We start from the raw sequence: 23,934 nt of genomic DNA on the forward strand, positions 1-23,934 counted from the left end.
ATTATACGTTCATAGCACGTTCGACATCGTCACTTCGATGTCTCAATCTCACATCCAGTCCCGTGAGAACGTTTCAACATTACCGCATGAAAGTTTTACCGTGGAAATCCCAATCAACATCATACGATGTCTCGTTGCTAGAAACGTTGTCTCCGGGTTTTCTCACGAACAACCAAGCTATATCCCGACAACTTCCATCAGCGTTGTCCCCAATCACCCCTCCAATCGTTACTCGGAAGTCACAGGTTAACATTTTTCCACTTGCGCTTCCTTCACCATTTTCTCTCTGCTTTTTATGCATCCTCCTCGTATTCGTCTTTCCTTCCTTATGTGCCACTTTCCTTGCTTCACTGTTTTTCTTATACTCGTTGCTCCCCTCAAGCTGATCATCGAATTTTTCACCTCTATTTTCTCTCTCTCTCTCTCTCTTGGTCTTATTTCGGCAAAGAGATAAAAGATCACACGTATATATGTGGACTATACCGAGCGAGCTCGTAAGGTGCACAATGCCACTATGAAAATTCCCCTTTTTCTGTAGCCCATTGCAAGAGATAGCTTCCCATACAGCTACCTCGGTTTAATTCGTTAAAGTGAAATGTATTTCGTACCCTGAACACGCCAGCGTTCTGATTATTTTGATAGAAAAAGACAGCTCAAACATTTTTTATTAAAATTTCTTTTAAAAATCCACCGAAACCAAACATTCACAGGAAAAAAAAACATTTTTCATAACGTGTCCACCAACGTAATACCAAATCCCTGGGATATGATTTTTTTTTACTACATCCCACAGAGGTCCGGATATGTAATTAAACTAATTATACTGTGCATTATGTGCAGTGAATAATGAATAAGGAATGAATCCACATTTAGAGTCCATATGAGAATTTGTAAACATTTTTCATCAAATTTTTTGCGTCTACATAAACATATTGCCATGTTCTGATATATGGTTTAAATGAGCAAGTAGACGAATTGCCTAGAAAAGTGGATTATTTTGCAGGAAAATATACATTTTCACAAAGTTTTAATGAGCCTAAATTCATGAACCAAAAAAAAGCAGATATCCTTCCTCTATCTCTATGCCGATAGGAACACGTTGAAAATATGCCCACATCCAATGAGTCATAGCCATTAATTGCACGAAGTGTCGATTCGCTCGAAGAGACCTTTTATCCAGCGATAAATTAAGAGTTCATTACTTTGGAAGATGATAGAGAATACAAAAGTGCAGTCGATACAGGAGTTCTGCATTTGGAGAAAAAGAAAGAAATTCTATAAATTTTTTGCCGTATGAGAGTGTGACTTTGAAGTACGAGGCATGAATGCTAGCAGATAGAGGCAATGGGAAAAACTGGAAACTCTCCGGTAGCCAGCGAAGGAATAATTAGCGAGACAAACGGGCGGAATTACTCAGCTGCCAGGTGGGATATAAATCAGACGTTTCACGACGGGGTTGGCCGTCGTGGGCGAAAATATACGCTCCACCTTCTCTGTACCGACGATAGACTGGACTGGCTGCTGTTGCACTAAAACTACTTATCTATCTATCTACTTCCATATATATTTGAATCACGTCATATATATGTGTATAAATATACGTATATACAAAGTGCTAGGTTTCAAGAGGGTGTAAAGACTAAAGTAAGAGAAGCGACCCCGCAAAACACTCAATATCTATAGTTTACTGGCCGGTATACCCGAGGGTCTGAGCCCAACAAGAGCTTGCAGTAAAGATAGAAGTGAAAGAGGGGCTAGCCGAGGGGGGGGGGGGGGGAGGAGGAGAAGGTGAATGAAGGAACTTAATGAAATAAGGCTTGTTAATGAGTGGCCTGGGGAACGAACTTTCGCAAAGTCTTACCCGCAGTAGAAAGTACATAAGCAGCCCTGCAGCAACCTCTCGAGACAACGTCGATACATTTCTCCATCTCATCTCGTCTCTCTTTCACTCTCGCTCCTTTCATAAAGGTTTCATTTCTTTCTAGCCCTTCAATCTCTTCTCTACCGTGATTCTTGACTTCCTTCTATCGTGCCCTTTCACCCACTCACTCTCTTCCCCCTCCCTTTTCCTCAACCCTCTCCACTTCTTTCTTTTCCACCTAGCAATCTAGTACCTGCTTTTACCACGAGAAATCTGGTGTCATCTTTCATCGTACTCCTCGAGCCCTCAACCTTACTATGTTCAGATTGCAGATAAAACTGAGGAAATGTGCACGAAAGAACCAGCATGCGAATGTTGAATCGACTCTGGTACCAATGTCGTCTGCAGCTATCAAGAATATAAGAAAAGCTGCAACGATTGTTGCTTAATGAGCCTCCTTAACGGCGACATTTCTCTTGGACATCCAAGAATGACGTATAAAAAGAATTTTATTATACTTGATGCCTTAAACTTAGCTGTAAAAATTGGTAGAGTTTTTTAATGGTTTTCAGAAAAACAAACGAAAATTCTTGTCACTGTATTCATGCGAAGACATAAGAGAGGAAACTTATTCTCGAAAAGGGTAAATCGATATAACCTCAGAAAAGGTAATAATTTCTGGAGATGTTGGCAAGATAGTGAGCATAGTGTATTATTAGTTGCTGTAAAGCCAACGATCAATGTAGCTTCATCTGAAATTCCCCATTTACATAGGCTTATGGACAATTTGAATTTCACGACTGCCTCGTTTCGTTTTCAAATACCACATTCGTACAGTTATGCACCTTTGAAAAAGAGTTATGAAATATGTTTACACAAGTATTTTCAGGCATATGCACACTCCCTGTCGTAGTGGGCTGAATATTGTTTCAACCCGGTACAAATATGATGGGGCTTCACATTTCTTACATTCTCGCATACTTGAGTTACTGGAATGTACAACTTGATGCAGGAAATCTTTTGTTAAATGATAACCCAGAGCCTCAACCGTGAGGCAAACAAAAACGAGTATTAAATTATTTAAAATATGCAATGAGAAAAAAACTCTGAAATAGAATTACAGTTTGATGAAAATATAGTTGATTGAACTGGTATACGCTTTTTGAAATGGCAAGTGATTAATCCAACAAAAAAAAACGTTGAATCCACCATATTTTCATCTAACTAAATGAGATTTTATTCGACAAACAATTTTTTTCCCCGTGCAATGATGAAGTGGGGAATAAGCAAACAGACTTTCTCGAATTACAGACATTCACCGCACGTGGTCACTCGCACCAAAGTCAAAGTTTTCCGTGAAAAATGTTCTCCCCCCTCGAACTCGGAAAGAGGCGAAAAGAGCGGTGGTGTTTTATTTTGTATACAGGAAGGCATATCCATTTTACTTTGGTGGATAAAACAAGATCTAGCCTGGCGCCGTTGCTCTTTCAGTTCCCTAAGCACCTGGAAACTCTTTAATACGCCCTACCGTAATTCGAGAAGCTCTGAAAGTTCGTCCGCGTGCTGCTAGCCCCCGATGCGTATACTCGCGCTAGGGCAAGTACAAAAGTACATAGCTTTTGCTTACACAGCCAGCAGTCGGTAGAGCAAATAAGGATTACAAGAGTTTTTCATTATCTACAAATACTGTATGTACGTATAATGATATCTGCAAATACACGCACAGGATATTTCACTTAGGATTTACTAGTATTCTTCCTCATCAAAATTTGGACTTGGAATTCCTCAGTTAAAAGCCTGAATCGTTCATTACCACACTCGAATGTCCATGAATGTTTCATTAGAACCTTCAGCCAGTTGATCAGTACCTCATCCACGATCCACTGCCCAAATATGTCTTGGACGAGCCGCAAAAGTCCTGAACAAGTGGAAAAGGAGGGAGACTTCCTAAGAGCACATTTGTCTGCACGCAGAGACGTTTCGTACACTTGCGTAAATACCAAAGTACGAATGTATGTAGAGAGGGAACGTGGAAAAGCGCGTGTATAAGCCAATAGATATAGCCTTTCGAGGATGTTAGTGCTCTAAAGAAGATAGTGTGGTGCAGCAGGAGTGGTAGATAAAGGATTGCCGGTGAAAAGGATAAAAGCGGACGCGTTGAGAGAAAACACGTGGTACCCTTTCCGGGGTAGATGCTGCGCTACTCTTGCTCGCAGTGCTCTCCCACAATTTTATCCCCTTTCGGCCTCTATCCTGCTCCTCCTTTCTCAGTCGTTCTCATGCTCCATCTATTTTTCCATCTCTTTATATAACGCTCGGCGAAGCTGCAACTTTTCGACTTGGCACTCCCTCTCTTACGCTTGTCGACGATCCCCCTGCAACGGGTCTGAAGGCCGCCAGACCGGATGTCTGGCTAAAAGTTCCTCGTTCCGTCTCGGAAACCCGTGGAACCAGCCAGCAGACTTCGGACCAGTACACTACAAGCTTTTCGTAGTGCCTTCCTCCGCCCGTTGCTCCCTAGAGCTCTCCGTAGAAGAAACGTTACTACACTCTTTCGCCAGCTCTTCACCGGATTTCGAGCTTCCCTTTCCTCTTTCCTTTCCATACTTCCGTGACGATAAGTAAGCCCGGGGGTTTATGATTCTTCTCGATCTTGTGAAATGTTTTTTGGCAAAGAAATAGTGGCGTAACGTACTGAATGGGGTTTGTATCTCGTGCCCTCTTGGTTTACACACCGTGTGGGTCAACGGTTCATTTTCACAATGCCAGATACCATTGTTTTGTTTTATATTCGAAACAAGTATTAGGAAATCGGTGAAAAATAAAATGCCCAAATTCTTCAGTCCAAAGTTTCATATCTCAAAAAAGAGTTTCAGCTAAAGATTTCAGTCCGCATCTTCTCAGTTTTATGAATCATCGTTTGATATAGCAGCCCTAACGTTGCATGCAGCTTGATGGATCTATAGCTATTCAAAATTCAAGATATCACTGATATCATTGATAGTAGCTTGTCAGAGACTATAATGTGTCGAGCGATTCGTGCACCGAATCCCTTACATTTCGAAGTAACGTAAAAGCCAAGGTAACGTGAGCATCCGACACGATAAATTCATACGCGATGCTGCTACCGTCTCGTGGCAGTGGCGGAAGAACGTGCAGTACGTTGGTAGAATCTGATGCAATGACCTACCTCTTCCTCTCTTTCTTTCTTTCTCTCTCTCTCTCTCTCTCTTTCTCTTTATCTCTTTTGTTCTCTCTCCCTCCAAATTTACATATGGCTATCCCTTTAGCCTGACGGCAGTCGGAACTGAGATTTATCGGTTCGCGTGGCGCCGATCGTCGAACCAATTAACCTTTGTACGTGACGCGTACAGAGAGACAGAGTGAATCAACGATTTACGAACACAGTCCGAGCCATATCCACAGTGGCATTCATTTGTTGCCTATCTCTCTTCGACTTCCTCGATATCTATCTTTCTCTCTTCGTGCGTCCTTCATTCAGTGTTCCCTTTACAACACTGTCGATACGTCGCTTCAAACGGCTTTTCAAGTTTTTATTTTTTTATTTTTTTAAATAGCGTAAGCTTAAGGCTCCCGGAGCTTTGACTTTAGATCCGAAAATTTCATATGCTTTTTTATATTAATATATTGACTGGCCCCGGAAAAACTGAATTTTATGAGCGACCATTTTCATTTATGCAGTCTATTCATCCGCATACTCATTTTATAGTGATCCATCTTCTTAGAATTATAAATCAAGGTTTATATACGTGGTTTGCAGTATGGAGAAGCAGGTTATGCTTGTGATTATACTTATAGGATATTTGTCACCGCCTAAGGTGCTACGTTATCCTCGCTCAGATCGATCATTTCTTGATCGCTTCGTCGTTCAATTCAAACTATATAATAGAACCTCAAGAATCTCTCTCACCGTCCTCAACCCCATCGAAGTCATTCCTTTAGACGTTAAATTCAGGTAGTAAAATTCACGACGCACCGGGAGCAGAGCACATATTCTCTCGTCGTTTGTCATAGCGCATGCCTCCTTTTGCTTCCTCTCAAAATGTTTTCGTTCTCGTTGCTGGCTCGCTGGTCACGTGCCATTGAAGATCGATAAGAAGACTCCAACCGAAGCTCGAATGCGAAAGAACGGAGAATAATTTCGCGATAGAAGTGCTGTGCCATGTGCCTCTATGAGTTAAGTTCTTGGGACGTAAAACACAGAAATTTGAGCAGAGAAACTATGAAAGCTGAATCTTTTAGTGGCAAGAGGACTTCTCAGAGGTCGGCGCATAAGTTTTGGATCGACAGTCCACCCCTACCCTTTCGTTCTTCCTACTCTTCCTATCTTCATTCCAATTCCACCGATTGCTATTTCCATTCTAATTTATCATGGCTATTTTGTTTGATCGTGCTTTCCACTGGCATATCGCATATCGGATTCTACTTGAGATTCTTTTGACTTCTTTTTGAAACGTGAGTCTTTTAGCTTTTGTCGGTTTCTTCATTCACCCAACCGATACTACTGGTGAAAGTTTTTCCTCGCATTCGTTTGCCTTAAAGCTCTTCTGGATTTAGTGCCCTTGATATCCTAAGGAGACTCACCGCAGTCACTATCTCACATTTTTCGGTCTCTCTCCTTTTGAGTCCATTTTTCTTAGCACACTCGGCCCTGCTACTAGCCATGTTCGGTTCTGATCGATGTGGTACGTGCACTGCTATGAATCCACGAAAGGAGTTTTCATACGGATGTTGTGTTGAGAACTGCGGCAACACAGCTTCGAAATCCTATTGCAATTTCATACCTGCCAATTTTGATTTACACCGCACGCTCGAACGAGCATATCCGTGACGTTGGCGTTCTTCTGAAACACAGGCTATTCGAGCACTCGATACTAAAGTAGTCGTCAGACACCTTCGTGGCGTCCACTTTCAGCGTCAACCTACATCACTTTTTCACGTTTAACGTGTCCGGTACCCACCGCACTTTTTCAAGTGTCTTGCTTCCCAGTGACGATGAATTGTGACAAACGTCCAATGTATCACTTCAATAAAGTGACCAAGCAAACTAGACAACCGTACATCCAGATAACACAATATTCGCACTATTTTCTTCGCCCCAAAGAAAAGTCAACAGCGGTGCTTTGTTCAATAGCATTGACCAAAGTTAACGGCGGAGACGCAATTGAACGGAAATGTAAAAAATAAAATGAATCATAAAGTAGCGAATTACTTGATGAGATATCGAATGAAATTTCTAAGCAGAATAAGAACCGTCCTCTTTATGGCTCTACTCAAAAACAACGCTGCTCCAAACAGGCCTATTCTCAAATTTGCGAAATCAATACAATGCAATATGTCTCCTCTTTTGTCATTAGTAATCTGTGTTATCCGCCTAGACACGTTAAAGAGGTGTGATATTTAATCCCCAATATCTCTACTCATGATAATTTCAGGGCACATCTCATCATGAATAGAAATATTGAAGATTATGGATTATACATGAGTTGACGTAAAAATGTTATGAATTTCGGAGTAAAGAGTTCTTTTCGAGTGACGTAAAGAGGATGGTTGTTATTATGCCGATTTTTTTTGTAAATTCTCATATAGATTCTCATGGTTTAATTAATATTTCTAAACCATAAATTTCCACGTAAAATATCAACTGAGAATATAATTGACTTTTGAAATGCCCATGAAGCAAATAACATGTTAATGAAAACTAGTATGTAATCAAATATTCAAGAAAGATTTCTCAATCATCTATAATTTAGCACTTTGCTTTGAGTGAACTCTCCGCGTCACGTTTCCGTATTTCATACGCTACACTTAATTATATGGATAAATCTTGCCACGTAGTATGCGCATACAGAGGCCACATGTACGAGCTCAACTCGAGCATTAATTTAATGAAAACGGGTTTTGTTAAACGTTAAAGGGACTCAGCGTCAAATTGAGACCTCCAGCATCGTACAAAAGCTTGCTACGGGTGGCTTGTGTGTTCATGCACGTCGAATCACCCTACACACCTGCACATACGAAGCGGGCGATTAGAGAGACTTTCGCGTTGCTCCGTGTATCGTAGCGTAGAATCACGAGCGAGCGAACGACGCGAGGATCCACCGTCTATCTAACTATACGTGTATCGGATACTGTAGATCTTTGATGGTTGGAACGGAAGTGCACGGATGTCGGTAATTGCCTATACCGGTTTAGCGCTCGATGGTCCGTGCTGGCTCGGCGCGACACGCTTCATGCTCACGATTGTATTGAAGTAGAAAGAGGAATAGAGAATCTGAGAACTGAAATCTCATCAGCACCCCGGCGAGAGAGTCTTGCGTACCACCTTGTCGAACGATCAAGACATGCCGAGGGTCTACTGTATCCGGCACGAATACTTTCTTCCAATAAAGCCTGCTATCCGGTTCAAGATTCTAAAAGTGCTGAAGCAGACTGTCGTCTTCAACATTTGCTAGAAAAATTTGTTCTGGTCTCTATCTTTTACATTCTTCTTGACAACGGAACATTGATTAGCGAAAACTAAAAACTCGTTATCGTGCTATCAATTTATGTATCATTGTTCCCATCAAAGTCTTAAGGCCACTGAAGATCCTAAATTCAGTGGTAAGATTTGCAATAAGAAGCGCACATGGTCAAACTCAACGTTATGAATCCAAAACACACCTTTGATCTGTGCTGGATGACCTCGACAATATTGGCCGAAATAATTTGTTAGTCTGCATAAATTTCTATTGTTGTTTAATTCAGCCCAACGGCATCAGATTCGTTTAAATTGTCATGCGATGTCATGTCATGGTATAAAGAAAATATTTCATTCAGCTTATGCAGAGGTAAAAGAAAATGGACAAAGAGCATAACGGATACTCACCGATATCAAAGTTCAAAGACAGGACACGCGGCACTCCGCATAAATCGATGCTCCGCAACGTGCATAGCTCTTTTCTCCAACTGCTGAAATTCAAGAGATTTCAAAATAGTGCGTTACTTTTTCCATCCACCTCCTCTTCTTCCTGAATTATAAAAACTCGCGACGTAAATCGAATCGTTTCATGAATTGTTCTCGCAATTTCGGTTCGACTAAATGCTTAATATTTACTCTATAATATGCCGTTGATGCATATTTCAATGCAACAGTCTTGTCTCGTCAACGCGATCGCACTTGATGAGAGTTAATTCTCCAATATTCTGTTCATATTGCAATGAACCACAACCCCATACTTTGGTGTACCGCAAGACGTGTCGTGAAATTCGTGAACAATCGAACACAAAGAGACCCCTGGTCTTTGGCAGCATCTTATCCGCTGCTAGCTTCGACCTAAGATTATTCGCTCCAAAGTGCGGTTGAACTTTGGAATGATTCCACTGAGATCGGTGAAGTGAAAGCGAATAGTCGATGGAGATAGTTTATAGAGGCTTTAACTACAGGCTTTTGTGGTGTGTTATCCACCTCATGACATCGCCCTGACGATGTTGTGCTACTGCTTGTGACAACGGCCACATCCTTGCTCTTCTTATTGTTCCACTTTTTATCCATCACATTCTTTTCTACTCTATATTTCTCATCAAAGTAAATACTTTGACATTCATGAACACGAAGGCCGAATCAGTTGTGGTTGTTCCTTTCTTGGGAACTCGCTTCTACGTGACTTCATGTCGCTCGTCACTAAAAACTTTTTATTTTCACTAATCCCTTTTCTTTAAATTCTTTCTCTCCTTCGTTTCGCTACGCTCGAAATTACTTTCACTCGAATTTGTATTTCCCCAACTTGTTACTTTAGTAAAAAAAATTTGAAAATGAGATATATCAGTCTCCCGTACCTTTTTATACCGAAACGTTAGTCTCACCTGTATTGGCCTTCACGACTCCCCGAGGACTCAAGTAACCCAATGCTATTGTGTTAGGATGCACTTATTAGCTTCATATTCGATTCACACTTTACCCAACCATCAACAACGCTGGTCGAAGGAACCCCCGGATCATGAAATTCCTTTTGAGTGCATCGCTTCCAGGATGCTTCCTACTTGGGGCATCTAACCGGTGAAGTATCTCCTTGTACAGAGTTGGGAGAATAGTTATCAAAGCTGCTACTGTAACAACACGCTGGAGCGACTGTTTACTCCAAGAACGAGAATCTTCGCCAGTGGGATTTCAGTCAGAAAGCAGGTACCTGAATACGTGAATTTCCTAATAAGTCTTAGCCATATACAGACACCAACCAGCTCTTTACATAGCAGACCATTGAGCTACATGCTGCTCCACTGCTGTCACCATGCACGGTTTCGGATTGCATCAGACTTCCTCATGAACGGAAGTTTCAACGAGTGACCCAGCATTTCCCGAAATTGAAATGAGCCGAGAGGGTAAGAGAGGAGAAGAAGAGAATCCAATATCATCGTCGAAGAATAGAGTAGGACGAGGAGTAGCCTCTCAAAGGGTATCTCGTTGTCGACTCCGTGGAACTGTTATTCCCTCGAGCATCAGCAAGCTGCACAGTAATTTGCGAATTTACGAGGTTTGGCAACCGGCCAACGCGAATGAAATGAGAAGAAGGTGAAGAGGGCAGAGGGATCCGAGACATAACACAAGGCGTGAATATCCTATTCTCCCTTGCCACGTTGTTTCCGCACGAATGACCTGAGAAATTATCGAATCGTATCATGCATCGAGATCTCTTTCTTAACCGTCTTCTCTATATCACCATCTCCTGTTGTGTTTCCTGTCGGAATAATTTGACTCGGTGTACCCGTCTCGAGTTGCCGCAGCGACATTAGAAATACCGATTGACATCCGAATTCCAAAGTCAAACTCACGGCTCTCGTGAATTGAGGGGATTATCTCGCGATAACTCGTCGAAGTATTTGACCGGCTCGGTGCAGCCTCTCGGAGAGCCTAAACCGATTATTTCCAGGCGCTTCGTTTCTCTAGATTCTTCGGGCTGTGCCGAATGTGCTATACATTGGCCCGATACTGTACACGCTTTGTCGACGCAACGCGTTTCCACTGCTGCAGTAATCCCCGCTCTTGTACCGCAGCGCGCTATTCAGCTATACAATACGGTAGCCTCGTAACACGTGCAATATAAACGTGATCCTCTATTTCCGTTGGAAATTTCGGTTAAATCGGCTGATATTTTACAAATAATAACCCGACTCGGCGAAAATCTTGTGCATCCGGAATATTATATCGTTTTAATGTGTCTCGGTTGAAGTGCCGTTGCATTAATGCGTTAAGGGGTGTGCCCATGCATGAGTGAGAAAGAGAGAAAAAGCGAGAGATGAGCTACTATCGTGGGATGAAAAGTGAAGAAGAAAATATCCGTCTGGGAGCAACCCACGAGCGATTCTCTTGCGAGTGCCAAAGCAGAGGCGGCTGGCTCTACGTTTCTCGTATAATTTTATAAGCTGCTAAAAGCAGCGATTCACCGACCAACTGTGTTATGCACCATATATCTATCTACCGTACTTGAAAAGCACACACATACACGTACACAACACACACTTCTCCCGTTACGATACGAAATCCGTTTATAAGGATAAAGTAACGGGCATGGTGAATCTCGTGCGGCGGTGCACTTTGTCCCGTGATGCGTGGCTAACAAGTCTGAAATACGTGTACAGTAGGTAGACACGTGCATGTGTACAAGCGAATCGAGTACATAAAAATGAAGTTGACTGCCCTTCCAGAGGGAGGATAATATGATCTGAATGTTAACCATGGACTATGTAAGATAGAAAAATAATTACGCTGTAATTAATATAACAATGTAATCACCGCTAAGAAGGGCGGCTATTGCGAGACAATTAGAGGGATTCTCCTATTCAAACTCAAATCATTCGAGTATTAGAACTGGACTAGTAAATAATAAAAAATAAAAAAAAATAATAAAACAAATTAAAAGTTGAAATTACAAGAAAAATAGGTTTCTACTTCTAAGAGTTATCCAAAAAGAAAGAAAAGTTGGCAAGCAATCGATCAACTAGCCATGCTTGCAATTCTCTCGATAGTCCATGCCATCCGCCAGTTGAATCATCGACATTGAGAAAGAGCACACCACCCTTATACCACCATAGCAAAGTTGAGATAGATCGAGACGCTATTTGTGTTCTTCTTGCTAGCCATTCTCATTGGTAGAATGGAGTGCTTGCTACTCCGTGCTACCGAGAAGATCTTGTTCCTCGGGTTTCACACAGAGATGGCTGCGCTGCGTGCGTACACACTTCTTCTTTACTTACTACTCGAAGGAGTCTTGTAACTGAGCGGTCTAACGTTACGTAGAACTTACGTGACTTGGGGGATTGTCGACGAGCAAAGAGTGTTAGGTTGAAAGTACGTCGAAAACGATCGTTAGAGACCACGAAGAAAATGAACGAGTTTGAAGAGGAAGAAATAGAAAAGAGCTCGGTGAGATGCTCAGTGGAAATGGAAAACGACGACTAATGCATGAAACACGTACATCGAAAGGATCTTGTTTCCGAAAAGTGAAGCTTTTTAGACTACTTCTTTTCGTGCGCACCTTCAGCCACTGGCGGACTGAATTTATTTACTCGGTATCAGAACTCCCGCTCGCGCATTCCATCATTTTTCCAAATCTTAAAATTCCAAATTTTAAAAATATTCATGCACTTTTTCATCGTCAATACTATACGAATATTTACAACAAAGATAAAAAACATTTCTTGGAATACTTATATACATGATCGATAGATAAGTGAATGTATTGGAAATCCTTCAATCCGCCAATCACAACCGTTTGACCTGAATACATATTGTATACTTGCTTAAGTTGCAGTACCGTGCTATGTACAATACGGTCTTCAAATCCTTCTCTCTCGTTCTCTCACTCTCCATCTCTATCCTACTCTTGAACCCGGACAAAGCCCTCTCGAGAATCGATGTTGATCCGGCTAGGATGAAGACGGTGAGGAATCCCAGATGGGCAAGCAAGCAAAGGTACATTCGATCGAAGCGGGAGGGAGATAGCGAGATTTGGAGAGCCAGCTAGCAAATACGGGAAATGCGTTTCCCGGGCCCGGGTTGCAATTCCAGTGAGTACAGTAGCAACCGCTCTTAGCGGTGCTGGAGTCGATAACATTGTGGCAAATTCCAATTCCAGCAATCCTGTTAATCAAGATTTATATACTCGCGCGTGTGGAGAAAAGCCTTCTTCGGAAGCAGGCTGCTTCTCGAATAGTGTAAGATGTTCGAAAGAATCGAGTTCAGAGGTTCGAGGAAAAATTATGCAGTCAGTTTGACAATGGCCCTTCAATTGGATCCTGAGAATATGCAGATCAAAGTGAATTCACTGTTTCGAGGAACGCAATCTCGTCTTATCGTTCACGAAAGGTACCAATCATACTCGGCTCATGTTTCCCGGAAATAATTCAGTCCATTGAATGGATTTGCCTTGATTCTGGGCGAGTCGAAATTCAACTCAAAATGTGAGCCCCTCCTGAATTTACTACTTCTCCGGTATGTGAAAGCTTCGAACTTACGACTGAAAAGCCAAGGTTATCAGAAAGCTTTTGTCGAAGAAAAAGTGTCGGCCGTGGATAATCGAAGGTTGGGAAATCACGAAGGCAAAAGAGAGAGAGAGAGAGAGAGAGAGAGAGAGAGAGAAAGAGGATGAAAATGGAAGAGAACTGAGGCTGCATACCTATAGGTTGAAGAATATAAGTGACTAAAAGCGAGCGAAGAGTTAGATCGGTCCATCGGTGAGGCGGGACACGGAAATAATAACGGCGCTCCGGAAATCCTGGTCCGGCGGAAGAGCTGCACAGGATAAAGAATAGCGGAGAGGGTCCAGGCAAGAAAAATGATTTCTTTTTCGGCCGAGTACGCGCCTCTCTGTTACCCCTGTTCGTAGCTAGGTTCACCAAGCTCCAATACCTTGCATCTATACCCTCAGGCTCTTTTTCTCACTTATATCTTTCACGCAAAGCCCCAAGAAAAATGAGGCTCGCTTAACTGAAATTATATTTACCTTAAGTAAACAGTATTTTGATGAGCTTCAGGGATCTTAATTATTTATGGGTGGAGCGACAGTTATGCGTACATTGAACTAGTCATGCTCATAAATATTCTTCAGAATATTTCTTTTTCATTTCTAGGTTTTCCTACATTTTCTATTTTCCAAAAGAATGTCACGTAAGGCAGGGATTATTGTTTTGAGCGTGCTCGCCGATGGACACCGTGACAAGAATACCAACCGAGGATTCAACTGGATGGTTTTTCTGCTTCTAACCTTATATATTTTCCTGGATTTTCCTACTTTGTTTTCTTGACCATGTTTCCTCTCGTGTCTTTAGTCTGTGTCACCTAAGAGTTACTCTCCTCGAATGTATACATCCCCAGTGTCCTGCTGCTCGTATTTTAATTCAACCTCTTGCTCAGCTTTATTAATGCTTTCAATTTGTCTGTGAACTTTTAATGCAACATAGCGAATGTCTTAATGCCTCAAGTCAGCTGTATTTATGACATAAATCAATCGATCAAAATAAATAATCAATCAATAAATTCATTGCTCCATCATGAATGATCTTTATTTAAGGATATATTGCACAGGCGATACAATGTTGCCATGCTAAACCATGCTAAAAACATAAAAAAATTCAAAATGATCAGAATTTTATAAAATTTGGTGAACATATTCTTTAGTGCCAAATTTGACAATACAATTTTTTTAAGATTTTTCTTCTGTACAGTTATCGAGTAATTGATCACTAAAGTTCACGTGTATAAGCATAGCGTTTCCATATATATATATAGGTATACATTCCGGGCATAAGAAATCTGCTTTAATGCGTAATTACTTGATAACTAAACAGAAGAAAATTTTGAAAAAATTTGTGTTTTCGCACTTGATGTTGAAGAACATTATCACCAAATTTGATCAATTTCTAATTATTTCGAGTTTTGTATCATTCACCCTTAATTGAAGCTATTCTAATGGGTAAAATACCTTGCCATTAACGAGAGTGTTTCGACTATAAGAATTTTGAGCACGAACATTGTTTTATATCATCAATCGAATGCCCTTTCATATCATTATGCAAATTTTTATTGTCCCTGCGGGTTTCGGCGAGCTCATTGCATCACCCTTACACTAATTTTGCCCTTCACTATCCTCTTCCTTCCCCGGCGAGACTCGCTCACAGTGTTGCCAAAAGTGACTCTTTCCTAATGCCCCACTGAATGGCATTTGCACGAGGGCCAATGAAAATCGTGAAAAACTCGATTTCTTACTGAATTTCAGGTGGTTTGAGGAAAATCTGGAACGTTGGAACACTGTCTACCGCTCAGTGGTCGATGCGCGAGCGAGTGCATGGCTAAGCGATCACCCACCGAAGTAGCGGTCGAGGCCGCTTAACTTTGGAGTTCACTGAAGCCATACACCGCACAAGCATCACTGTCGGTGGAATCTCTTTCTTTTGCTGTGACGAAGTTTTGCCTCTCTTTAATAGAAATTGAGTTCTGGAGCATGCAGTGCGGCAAATTTTAACGAGATCGTCATCTCGTTCATAGATTTACAGTGAAATGCTTCGCCATAGGAGGGCCCAATTACTATCATATTTTAGCGTGCCTCTTCATACGTTTGACTGTGATATCGTTGCTAAGGAAATAAAAGAAAAAAGAAATGTTATCACAGGAAGAACACAGAACGCTCTATACCAAAGAGGCTCAGCTGATGCCGCTTTTATCGTTGTATAACGCTTCAATGAAAGTTTATTCCAATTACTGTATACGTGCCATCAGCGAGGTTTAGCTACCACGATTGATGCGTGACTCGCCTCGTTCCGTGTAATACTCCTCGACTCTTGGTGTATACCTCTTTCAACGTGATATAAGGTGGAACGGGTGATGAGCTTCCGACGGAAGAGCGGCAGCAATTCGACCGGAGAATGCCTTACCGTTGAACCCAATGAAACTTTGCCAGAGGCATGGTGGGAAAGGTCGCAGTTGGGAAAGGGATGCTTCGGGAGAGTGGTTAAGCTCAAGTAGTGAGTTAGTATCTACGAGACGATGCGCCACAACGTTTCAGAATGATGCGCTGACGGGAGCGCTGAAAGTGCGCAACTAAATCCTTCTGCAGCATCGTCATCGGCAATGGCGGCCGGAGGCGGCCGGAGGCAGAGAGAGACGGGAATGAGAAAGGGGAAGAAAGAGAGGCGAGATGGCAGCGAAAGGTCTGAAACTGTAGAACATATACGTGATGAACGATGGCAGGAGTTGTGCACGACGCCGAGCAGAGTCGAGTCTTGCGGTTAGTTCGGAAGCGTTTCGCGGTGGTAACTCGGAACGAGACGCTCGCTCTGTGATGGAGACGGAGCACGCCACTCACTTCAAAGTTTTGACAGAGAATGAGAGAGAAACGGAATCGTAGGTAGAGAACGAGCTGCTGCTGCTGCTGCTGCTTGCGAAAGACCAAAGGACTAGGCGTCGTTAGGTGTTGCTAGTTCTGTGAATATCCCTTATAAGCTATACTTTTCTCCAGAGTTTGTCTATTTTGTTTCTGCAGGCGTTATTCGTAGCGGGATATGTGGCGGCCATTGTAGAATTGCAAATGACTTTAACCGTTAAACACCGAATGAGTTCTCGAGACTATTCGGACGTACGATATATTGCCCATATATTATGGCCTATGAGTGAATAGAAAATCCATAAAATTTCCACCTCTAGGCTGGGCTTCGTGGATCTCCCACCTTCTCCCAGCAACTATACCTGAAGGATGAACTTTCGCCCTCCGCGTAAACCTGATAATAGAAATGCCATTTGTATGCGGTGAACGTGCAATCCCCCTGTGCGCACTCGATTGGTCGTCTACGCCGGCAAGATCATTCCACACGATTACGACCTCGCACCTTTGCATTCCCCGCCGCGTATTCCGGAGCAGAGATGCTTACGAGTGCGCGCAGATTTCAGAGGGGTCGGGCGAACTAACCGAAATTGCGAATTCTTTTCCAACACACTTTTTTTTTCTTATGTGCTTTGAATCTCTGCGGTTTCGTATACACAACACACACAGATAAAAATGGAAATGAAATCGGATCTACGCAAATCTCCATATTGCGCGCGAACGCCACTAAAGATTGCATCATGATCAAGATGATTGCCCTGTCCTATCGGACTGTTTTAAGGCTCCACGAACACGGATAATTGCTTTTCATTCCCCAAAATATATATCCCAGTGGGAATAAAGATATCATTATTTCCGCCAGGCTACAGTGAGGTAGGAAATCTCGTCGCTTCCATCTGGAAGATTAAATTATTCTACAACGTGTTATTTCGCTTTGGAAAGACATTACCGGCACATAAATTGTAATTCAAAGCACATTGGCGCTCGAAAAATTGTAATTTTACGAGTGCAGATGGTAATAACGATACACACCTCCACTCTGCTTTATAGTATACATCTATTCCTTTTCTCGTTCGCCATGCTCATGACCCCTTCAAGCTTTCCTTTATATTTTTATTGAGAAATCCCAGTGATCACTCGCACATCGGTGAACGATCGTCCGGAAGTGATAGTAAACGGTTGGGTTAAGCACATCGGTCCATAAAGGTTAGCTCTCATCGACTCCGGAGTGTATATAGAAAACTCGTATAGATGCCTGCGATAGAGAGCTCGGTGAACTACGAGAAAAAGAGCCCTTAGCAGAAGGGAATGTGCCAGGGAGATACGGCTTAAATCGAAAGAATTATAGCGCCGCTACGTTTATATAACTCTTCGATATCGAACGGTAGTTTTACGAAGGGCGAGTCGGAAATCATCCATCTCGCAGTGACAAGTTTCCACTTCAATAATACTCGCGTATCCTCGATAAAGGAGCTGATGTCTGCCCTTGCGAATGGCACAGAAAAAAAAATGACGTCGATATGCAAATGATGATCCATGTATTCGTGGGCACATACGAAACATATTCAGAGGATGGAGGATCGATGGGACAATTTTCAGCTCAAGAATATTATCATTGATAATATGGAAAAAAAAACTATTTTTAGAATCATTCTCATCTTGCGAATGTACGAAATAAGAAAATTGTACGAATTTTTTATGTGGGGATCAAGGCCAACGGCATAGAGGGATACGCCGTTGGACATGAGGAAAGGTATATTATGGCCGCGGCTGTAGAATATACATATTTGCTTTGCCATAGAATCGAGAGGGCTAAAGCAAGCACTAGCACGGCTTCGCGACACTGTCTGACCCGCGGATTATCTGCCTACGACTAAGAACAGCCAGTTGGGTTATTTCTCTGTCTCCTTCTGTTTCTCTCCACCTCACCCCGACGTGTAAGTGAACCGCGCGCGGTATCCACCTCAGTGGATGAACCCAGAGAAAAGCATATAATGTTGATCTTTTAGCTGCATGAGAGAGAAGGAGAATTTGAGGTAGGAGTATCTACCAACAACCAGGAAGCAGAGAATGTGATGCTAACTGGAGCAATCCACTTTCGTCAAAAGCAAATGCGAGGGTGCGAACAAGAGTCGGGCAACAGACGATCGAATAAAAATGAAACGGGGAATCAAGTGGAAAAAAGGAATTTGTAGGAATTCGCATAAAATACTCACGTATATTTCAACTATCGTGGAACTCGTGAGCAATCCTCTTTGCACTCGTGAAAAACCATGTTATTGAGTTAAAATATTTTCACGTATTCATCGTATGCAAAACATATGACTCGAAATAAATTTCGGATAGTTCGTATTGATATAGTATTCTTACACCATATTATTTTATTGCCATGGATAGAGCACTGCGAGGGATGATTTACTTATCAATTTGTAATAAAAAAAAATGTTGGTTAACGTGTATCGGTTGAATCAAGCAGCTACTTTACTGACATAAATTTAACGAAGAGTAGTATAATATTTTACCAGTTCTTTTATGACTCGGAGCTCATAAAACGTCCAAATATTCCGTTTATTACGTATCATGCAGACGTACTTAACGATCGAGTGATTGAATTTTATGATCTGTTTGACTTTATCGATCGAAATAATGCACAGCGAAACACGAGGCGAGAGAGAAAGATAGGATCACACAAACACAGTTTGTGTATAGGAAAGAGTTCAACAGACAGAGTTCTTGTACCCTGCCACATGAAGAGACTATAAGAGACCAGCCCCGTCGTCGTCGTTGTTGTTGCGCCACCCTTCGCTACTCATAATCCAACGGAAGGTAACCCAGGGGAAATTTAGCGTGGCACGGTAAAACCCTTGTTTCATACATACGCTCGAGGTCGTGGCGTACACGCGAGATGCCGGACGAGGATCACATACAGATTGGGGGTGTACAAAGGCAGGCTGAAAGAAGTGAGAGGGATAGGCATCTCTAACCACTGGTGGTACAACGTATGCGCCGCTGGTCTCCTCCTACTGCTTAAACCCACGAATCAATCCTTCTCTCTCGTTCTTTCTCTTTGATCTTCTCACGCTTACGTCCTCTTAAACTTTCTCTCTCTCTCTCTCTCAGTCTCCTTAGGCGCTTTCGACTTTTCCATTATCGCGTGACTTTTTCAACGAAATTGCCCAATCGTTAAAATTCATAGGTGCGATATGAGAGAGCTGTCGATGTGTATCAATACTTCTCCAGACCATCCGTAGAATGAGCCAGCGAGTATGATTTTTATTTATTTTTTTTTTTGTTTAATTTATTTTTCCTCTTGCGCTAAAGGAGGAACGCCCAGCGTACAAAGTTAATTGCACACGGTACAAGTTGCGAACACGAATCGAACGTTGCAATCCGATAACTTAGACTGGCTCGCAACGCTAAGTTTCATGAAGTAAAGACTTCGTTTGATGAGGATTTAAATCAATTAGGCGAATCAGTAACTTTTTAAAGTCCCCGCGCGCAATGGTTCCTGCCAAGGAGCAGGACACTTTCGTCACCGACAATACGCGCCGTAGATTTTTCCGGAATTCTAAAGTAACACACGTTGTTATATCGACCTTGAAGAGAAGGCGCGTTTCAACGAACAACGACCCACCTAGGAGCTCTCATTGAAACAATTCCACAAGGTAGCCTAGCCGAAAAGAAGCGAGCGAGAGCAAGCGATCAAAGAGAAAAGACCGTGAGAAATGGTGAAGCTGCGCGAGCCCGAAACGTGCTGGAATAACAGAAAGGATCGTTTGGCTGCTTCGAGAGAAGAGCTGCGGATTCTATATAGATATCATGAGTGTGATATGCAAGCGGAAATAGTGAAGCGGAAGCAAGAAAGGGCAGAATAGAGCGTGCGTAAGGTTATTTTAGCGTATGTCGATCGTCACGTACATGAGCTTCACGGTTTTAGCCTCGAATCTATGGTTGTTGCGAGCACGAATCCGGTTACACGTCTTAGTTTTCCGACAAGAGATTTCAAAACCACCGCCTGGTCCCTTTCTCACGCGACACCTTACATTTTCTATAAATATACAGACACTTGTGCTGAATTACGACCGAAAAAAGCAGACTTCGCTACCTCGTGGGGATCTCTTCGAGCTACGCTTTATCGGTGCTTTCGTTTCTTGCTGCCTTATTTTCTTCATGCAGATAACGAGATTCGATGCAAATAAATTCCTTGTGAAATCGAAAGCCCTCGCAGGTGCGCAGAACTCCAGCATTTTCACACGAGCTTCACCGATTTCTTACTCTATTTTCAACGATTTCAGTCGGACGCTCCATATTCGTAATTCTAGTTTTATACTATATTTACTTATTCACATTAAAAAATGAGCTCCACTCGGAAGTACTCCGCTTCTACAAAAGTCATTACAAATTATTTCTCCGTGCATGTCTGCAGTCATCAACGTAGCCTCTGTGTTTAGAACATGTTCGATCGGTAGTACAGTAGTTCAAATTATGCTCAGAAGAGCATGAGGTGCGACACAGGTGGCGACTATCCGATCAGTTTTTCCTGTTACAGGTCCACCAGCCCAGGTGAGGGCAGTCCTCGGTGGAACAGCTGAATTGCCCTGCGACATTCACCCACCAAACCGAAACAACGACACAGCCATCCTCGTCGTCTGGTACAAGAACGACGTTGTCCCGATATACAGGTAAGAATATTCAACCGTCTCGTTAAATAATTACCAGTCAAGAATACCTGTTACTATAAACAACGCTGTTATTTATGCCCCATTTTTTCGCTCTACGAAGTTTCACCGCGGTCGTTATCGACCTCACGATATTCTTGGTCGTAAAATTATTCATGCAGTGGGATAGAGATTGGCCAGCGTATGAGAATCTAAGAACATAAAAATTATCAGGAAACGGGGTTTTTATAAATTCCATTGAAAAAATAAAGAATTCGAAAAGCTTTCGATAGTCTTGGCTTTTTGATAATCGCATCCCGAGTCAAATATACTGTGCGCACGGACCACTCTAACGAGTGGCAAGAAGATTGTATGCTAACATGACCTTGACCCTTGGGCGAAGGTGGGGGGTAGAGGAATTTAATTAGAGACATCATGGCCTTCGAGCTTTTCGGCTTCGACATCTTTTTAAATATACATTTGACAAGAATACGAGGTCTTTTTCAATCAAGCAAATGGGCTCTCTAATTATCTAGTTTCGTGTATAGCGAAAACAGGTCAGTGGGTATGGCAAAATGAATGAAAAGTTTCAAAGAAAATAGTTGCAAAGAGATGAAAAAGTTGAGGATTAAAAAATGAGGAAAAATATGAATACGACCTTGATATTATCCCGCGGATTTCTTCAAACGAGTCTGAGTCTCTGTCGTGACACGTAATTCGCGTGTCCAACATCATTTTTCTTCTCTTCTATGTAACACTTACACCCTAAAATAATACGCGGTAAATACATCGTACGAGTTTCACATGCTGCATACAATCCTCGAGCAGCAGGTGCACGTACAAACGAGAGTGCGACTCGAAGGCACACCTTTGATAGTGACGCTAGTTTTTTCAGAGATCTTATTCGTAAGCCTGTCTTTTTTCTGAAGTCTATAAAAACATTATTTAACATCCATAATGAATGCAGACCGTCTGACTTTCTACGTGTACACCTTGACTTATATCAATTTCACAAATTCGAGAGTGTAAAGACTCACGTTAGTTTAACGCTCTGCATTACATAACTACATATACTCAGGGGTGTATCCATACGAGTTTATAATGTGTATGACATTATATAAGTGGTACGTATACACCGACGACTAGGTATGGACAGGACGTCGAGGGAGCAACGGACAAGGCGTAACCGTGGCCCCCTGCTAGAGGTCGACTCCGTAGGGCGTTGTAATAAGAGACCGCGTGTCAACAGGTAATAGACGCCAAGCAGGGCTTCGCGACGAGCCCCTCCGTTCGCCGGTTTGTTGCTTACCAACTCTCTCGTTTCCCTTAGCCTCCCTTAATATTAGAAACATTTCGTACCAACGTCTATAGCCGGCTTCCTACGACTGGGAATTCAACAAAGATATTGTGGCTGGGAATGACATGGGACTATGAAATTTGAAGACAGGGAAAAACGAAAAAGGCAAAAGTGGGGCAATTACAGGAGCTGGGTAAATTCGAGCACCGCAATATCGAGAAATGCGAAGCGTCTTCACTTCAAATATTAAAAAGAGTTCTCAAAATGCAAGGTCCAGATTTCTATGCTCCGGAATCCTCAGTTTCGTACACCCTCTTGCGATGGGCCGTTGAAAGTCGTTGGAAGACTCGGATAGATCGAACTGCTGTCCAGTTTTAAGAAAATAACTATCAACCTTTTGACCTTTGAATGCCACACAATATCGATCACCCCTACCGCCGGACGTCGGTCTGAAAATCTTCCGATAACCCCAAAAATAACTCACCAATTTTAGTGGCTGGCTTCCAGCAAGCGATATATGCTATGACATAAAAAGATTTATTTCATTTTGATAATCGACACGATTCCTTAAATTTTTCAAATTTTTCAATATGGAAATCTCAAATTGAAAATTCATCAATTTCACATAAATCTTCATAATTTAACATCACACATCGATGATTAAATTCCTATAATCATATCGATTAGTTTATAATCAATACTCGAGTGTCTAGCAGGAGAATGAATGAGATTCAAAGAAATAGCAGAGCAATCTATTCTAAGGTTGCTAGGTAGAATTTTACTGAATGTAAGTATACTTTTAGTTGACCGTAGAGAGAACTCCGACGTATGACTGTAGGTAGATTGCACTACTGGGAAGCTTCCTTTCACTCAGTCTTTACTCGATGTTCAATGCCCCCTCGGAAATACGAGACTGCAGATAGATACGAATGCCTCGGCCGACTAGCTAGTAGAGAAATACCGTAAAGGGTCGGACATCGAGGTAGCGCAGAACGCATTCAACGGGCACGTGTATTACCTTTATTGATCATAATGGGAGTAGAACATTACGTACGAACATCCCATGAAGTATTCCGAAGTTCCGTCAAAACGTCTTCGAACTGCTGGTGGACTAGCAAACGTCTGATCTATGTATAGATAATGCTCGAGGAAAAAACAGTTCTGGGGAGCTCGATAATTTCCTTTTCATGTACAGTTCATCGCAGGTAGACACGAAGCGGACAGTTGAGCAAGATGGAATTGTTTTGACGTATGAATTGTCACTGCTAATCACAAAATGAATTCCCTTGTTCGTAGATGACGTTTAATATTGCAGATAGTGGAATAATTCTCACATTTTTACGTCGTGAGTCCTGATATATATAAGGATGTAAGAAAGCCTGTAGCTCGATTTGAAAAATAAATAATTTTACTTGAAAAATACGATGCCACAGCAACATTTTTCCTCCAACGAGACTTAATTTTCCAAAGTTCACTTTGCTGGATGCTTTCACAACCGAAGTTATACATCCCTTGTACGTTTTGTTGTCGGACATATATTTAAATGAAATTACATAAACCGGTCTTGTTGCCGGAGTTCCGGGAGGCAAATATTTCCATTAGATAAATGAAAGCAGTCATTTTGCCGCGTAATGCTGAAAAAATAATAGCTAGCTTGTCTCTTTAAATTTTTCGGTATGCTGCAACGCTACAAAGCCCATGACGAAAGTCTCTCCATGGACTCCAGGCCCAACGGGTATTGAT

At 42.1% G+C, this 23,934-nt stretch overlaps 1 protein-coding gene across 8 annotated transcripts in view; it reads left to right on the top strand.

The window, feature by feature from the left end:
- Positions 1-23,934, top strand: part of LOC122408999 (synaptogenesis protein syg-2-like) — a 225,695-nt gene that overhangs the window by 127,701 nt on the left and 74,060 nt on the right. For 7 of the 8 annotated variants that reach the window (XM_043416165.1, XM_043416164.1, XM_043416168.1 and 4 more), the window contains one exon: positions 20,786-20,918. In XM_043416165.1, the coding sequence (XP_043272100.1) occupies positions 20,786-20,918 (133 nt within the window). Of the gene's footprint in view, positions 1-20,770; positions 20,919-23,934 lie in introns of all 8 variants that reach the window. The other variant, XM_043416170.1, reaches the window with a different exon arrangement.

Source organism: Venturia canescens, chromosome 4, assembly GCF_019457755.1.
Source record: "Venturia canescens isolate UGA chromosome 4, ASM1945775v1, whole genome shotgun sequence".
In the NCBI taxonomy this organism is placed as follows: domain Eukaryota; kingdom Metazoa; phylum Arthropoda; class Insecta; order Hymenoptera; family Ichneumonidae; genus Venturia; species Venturia canescens.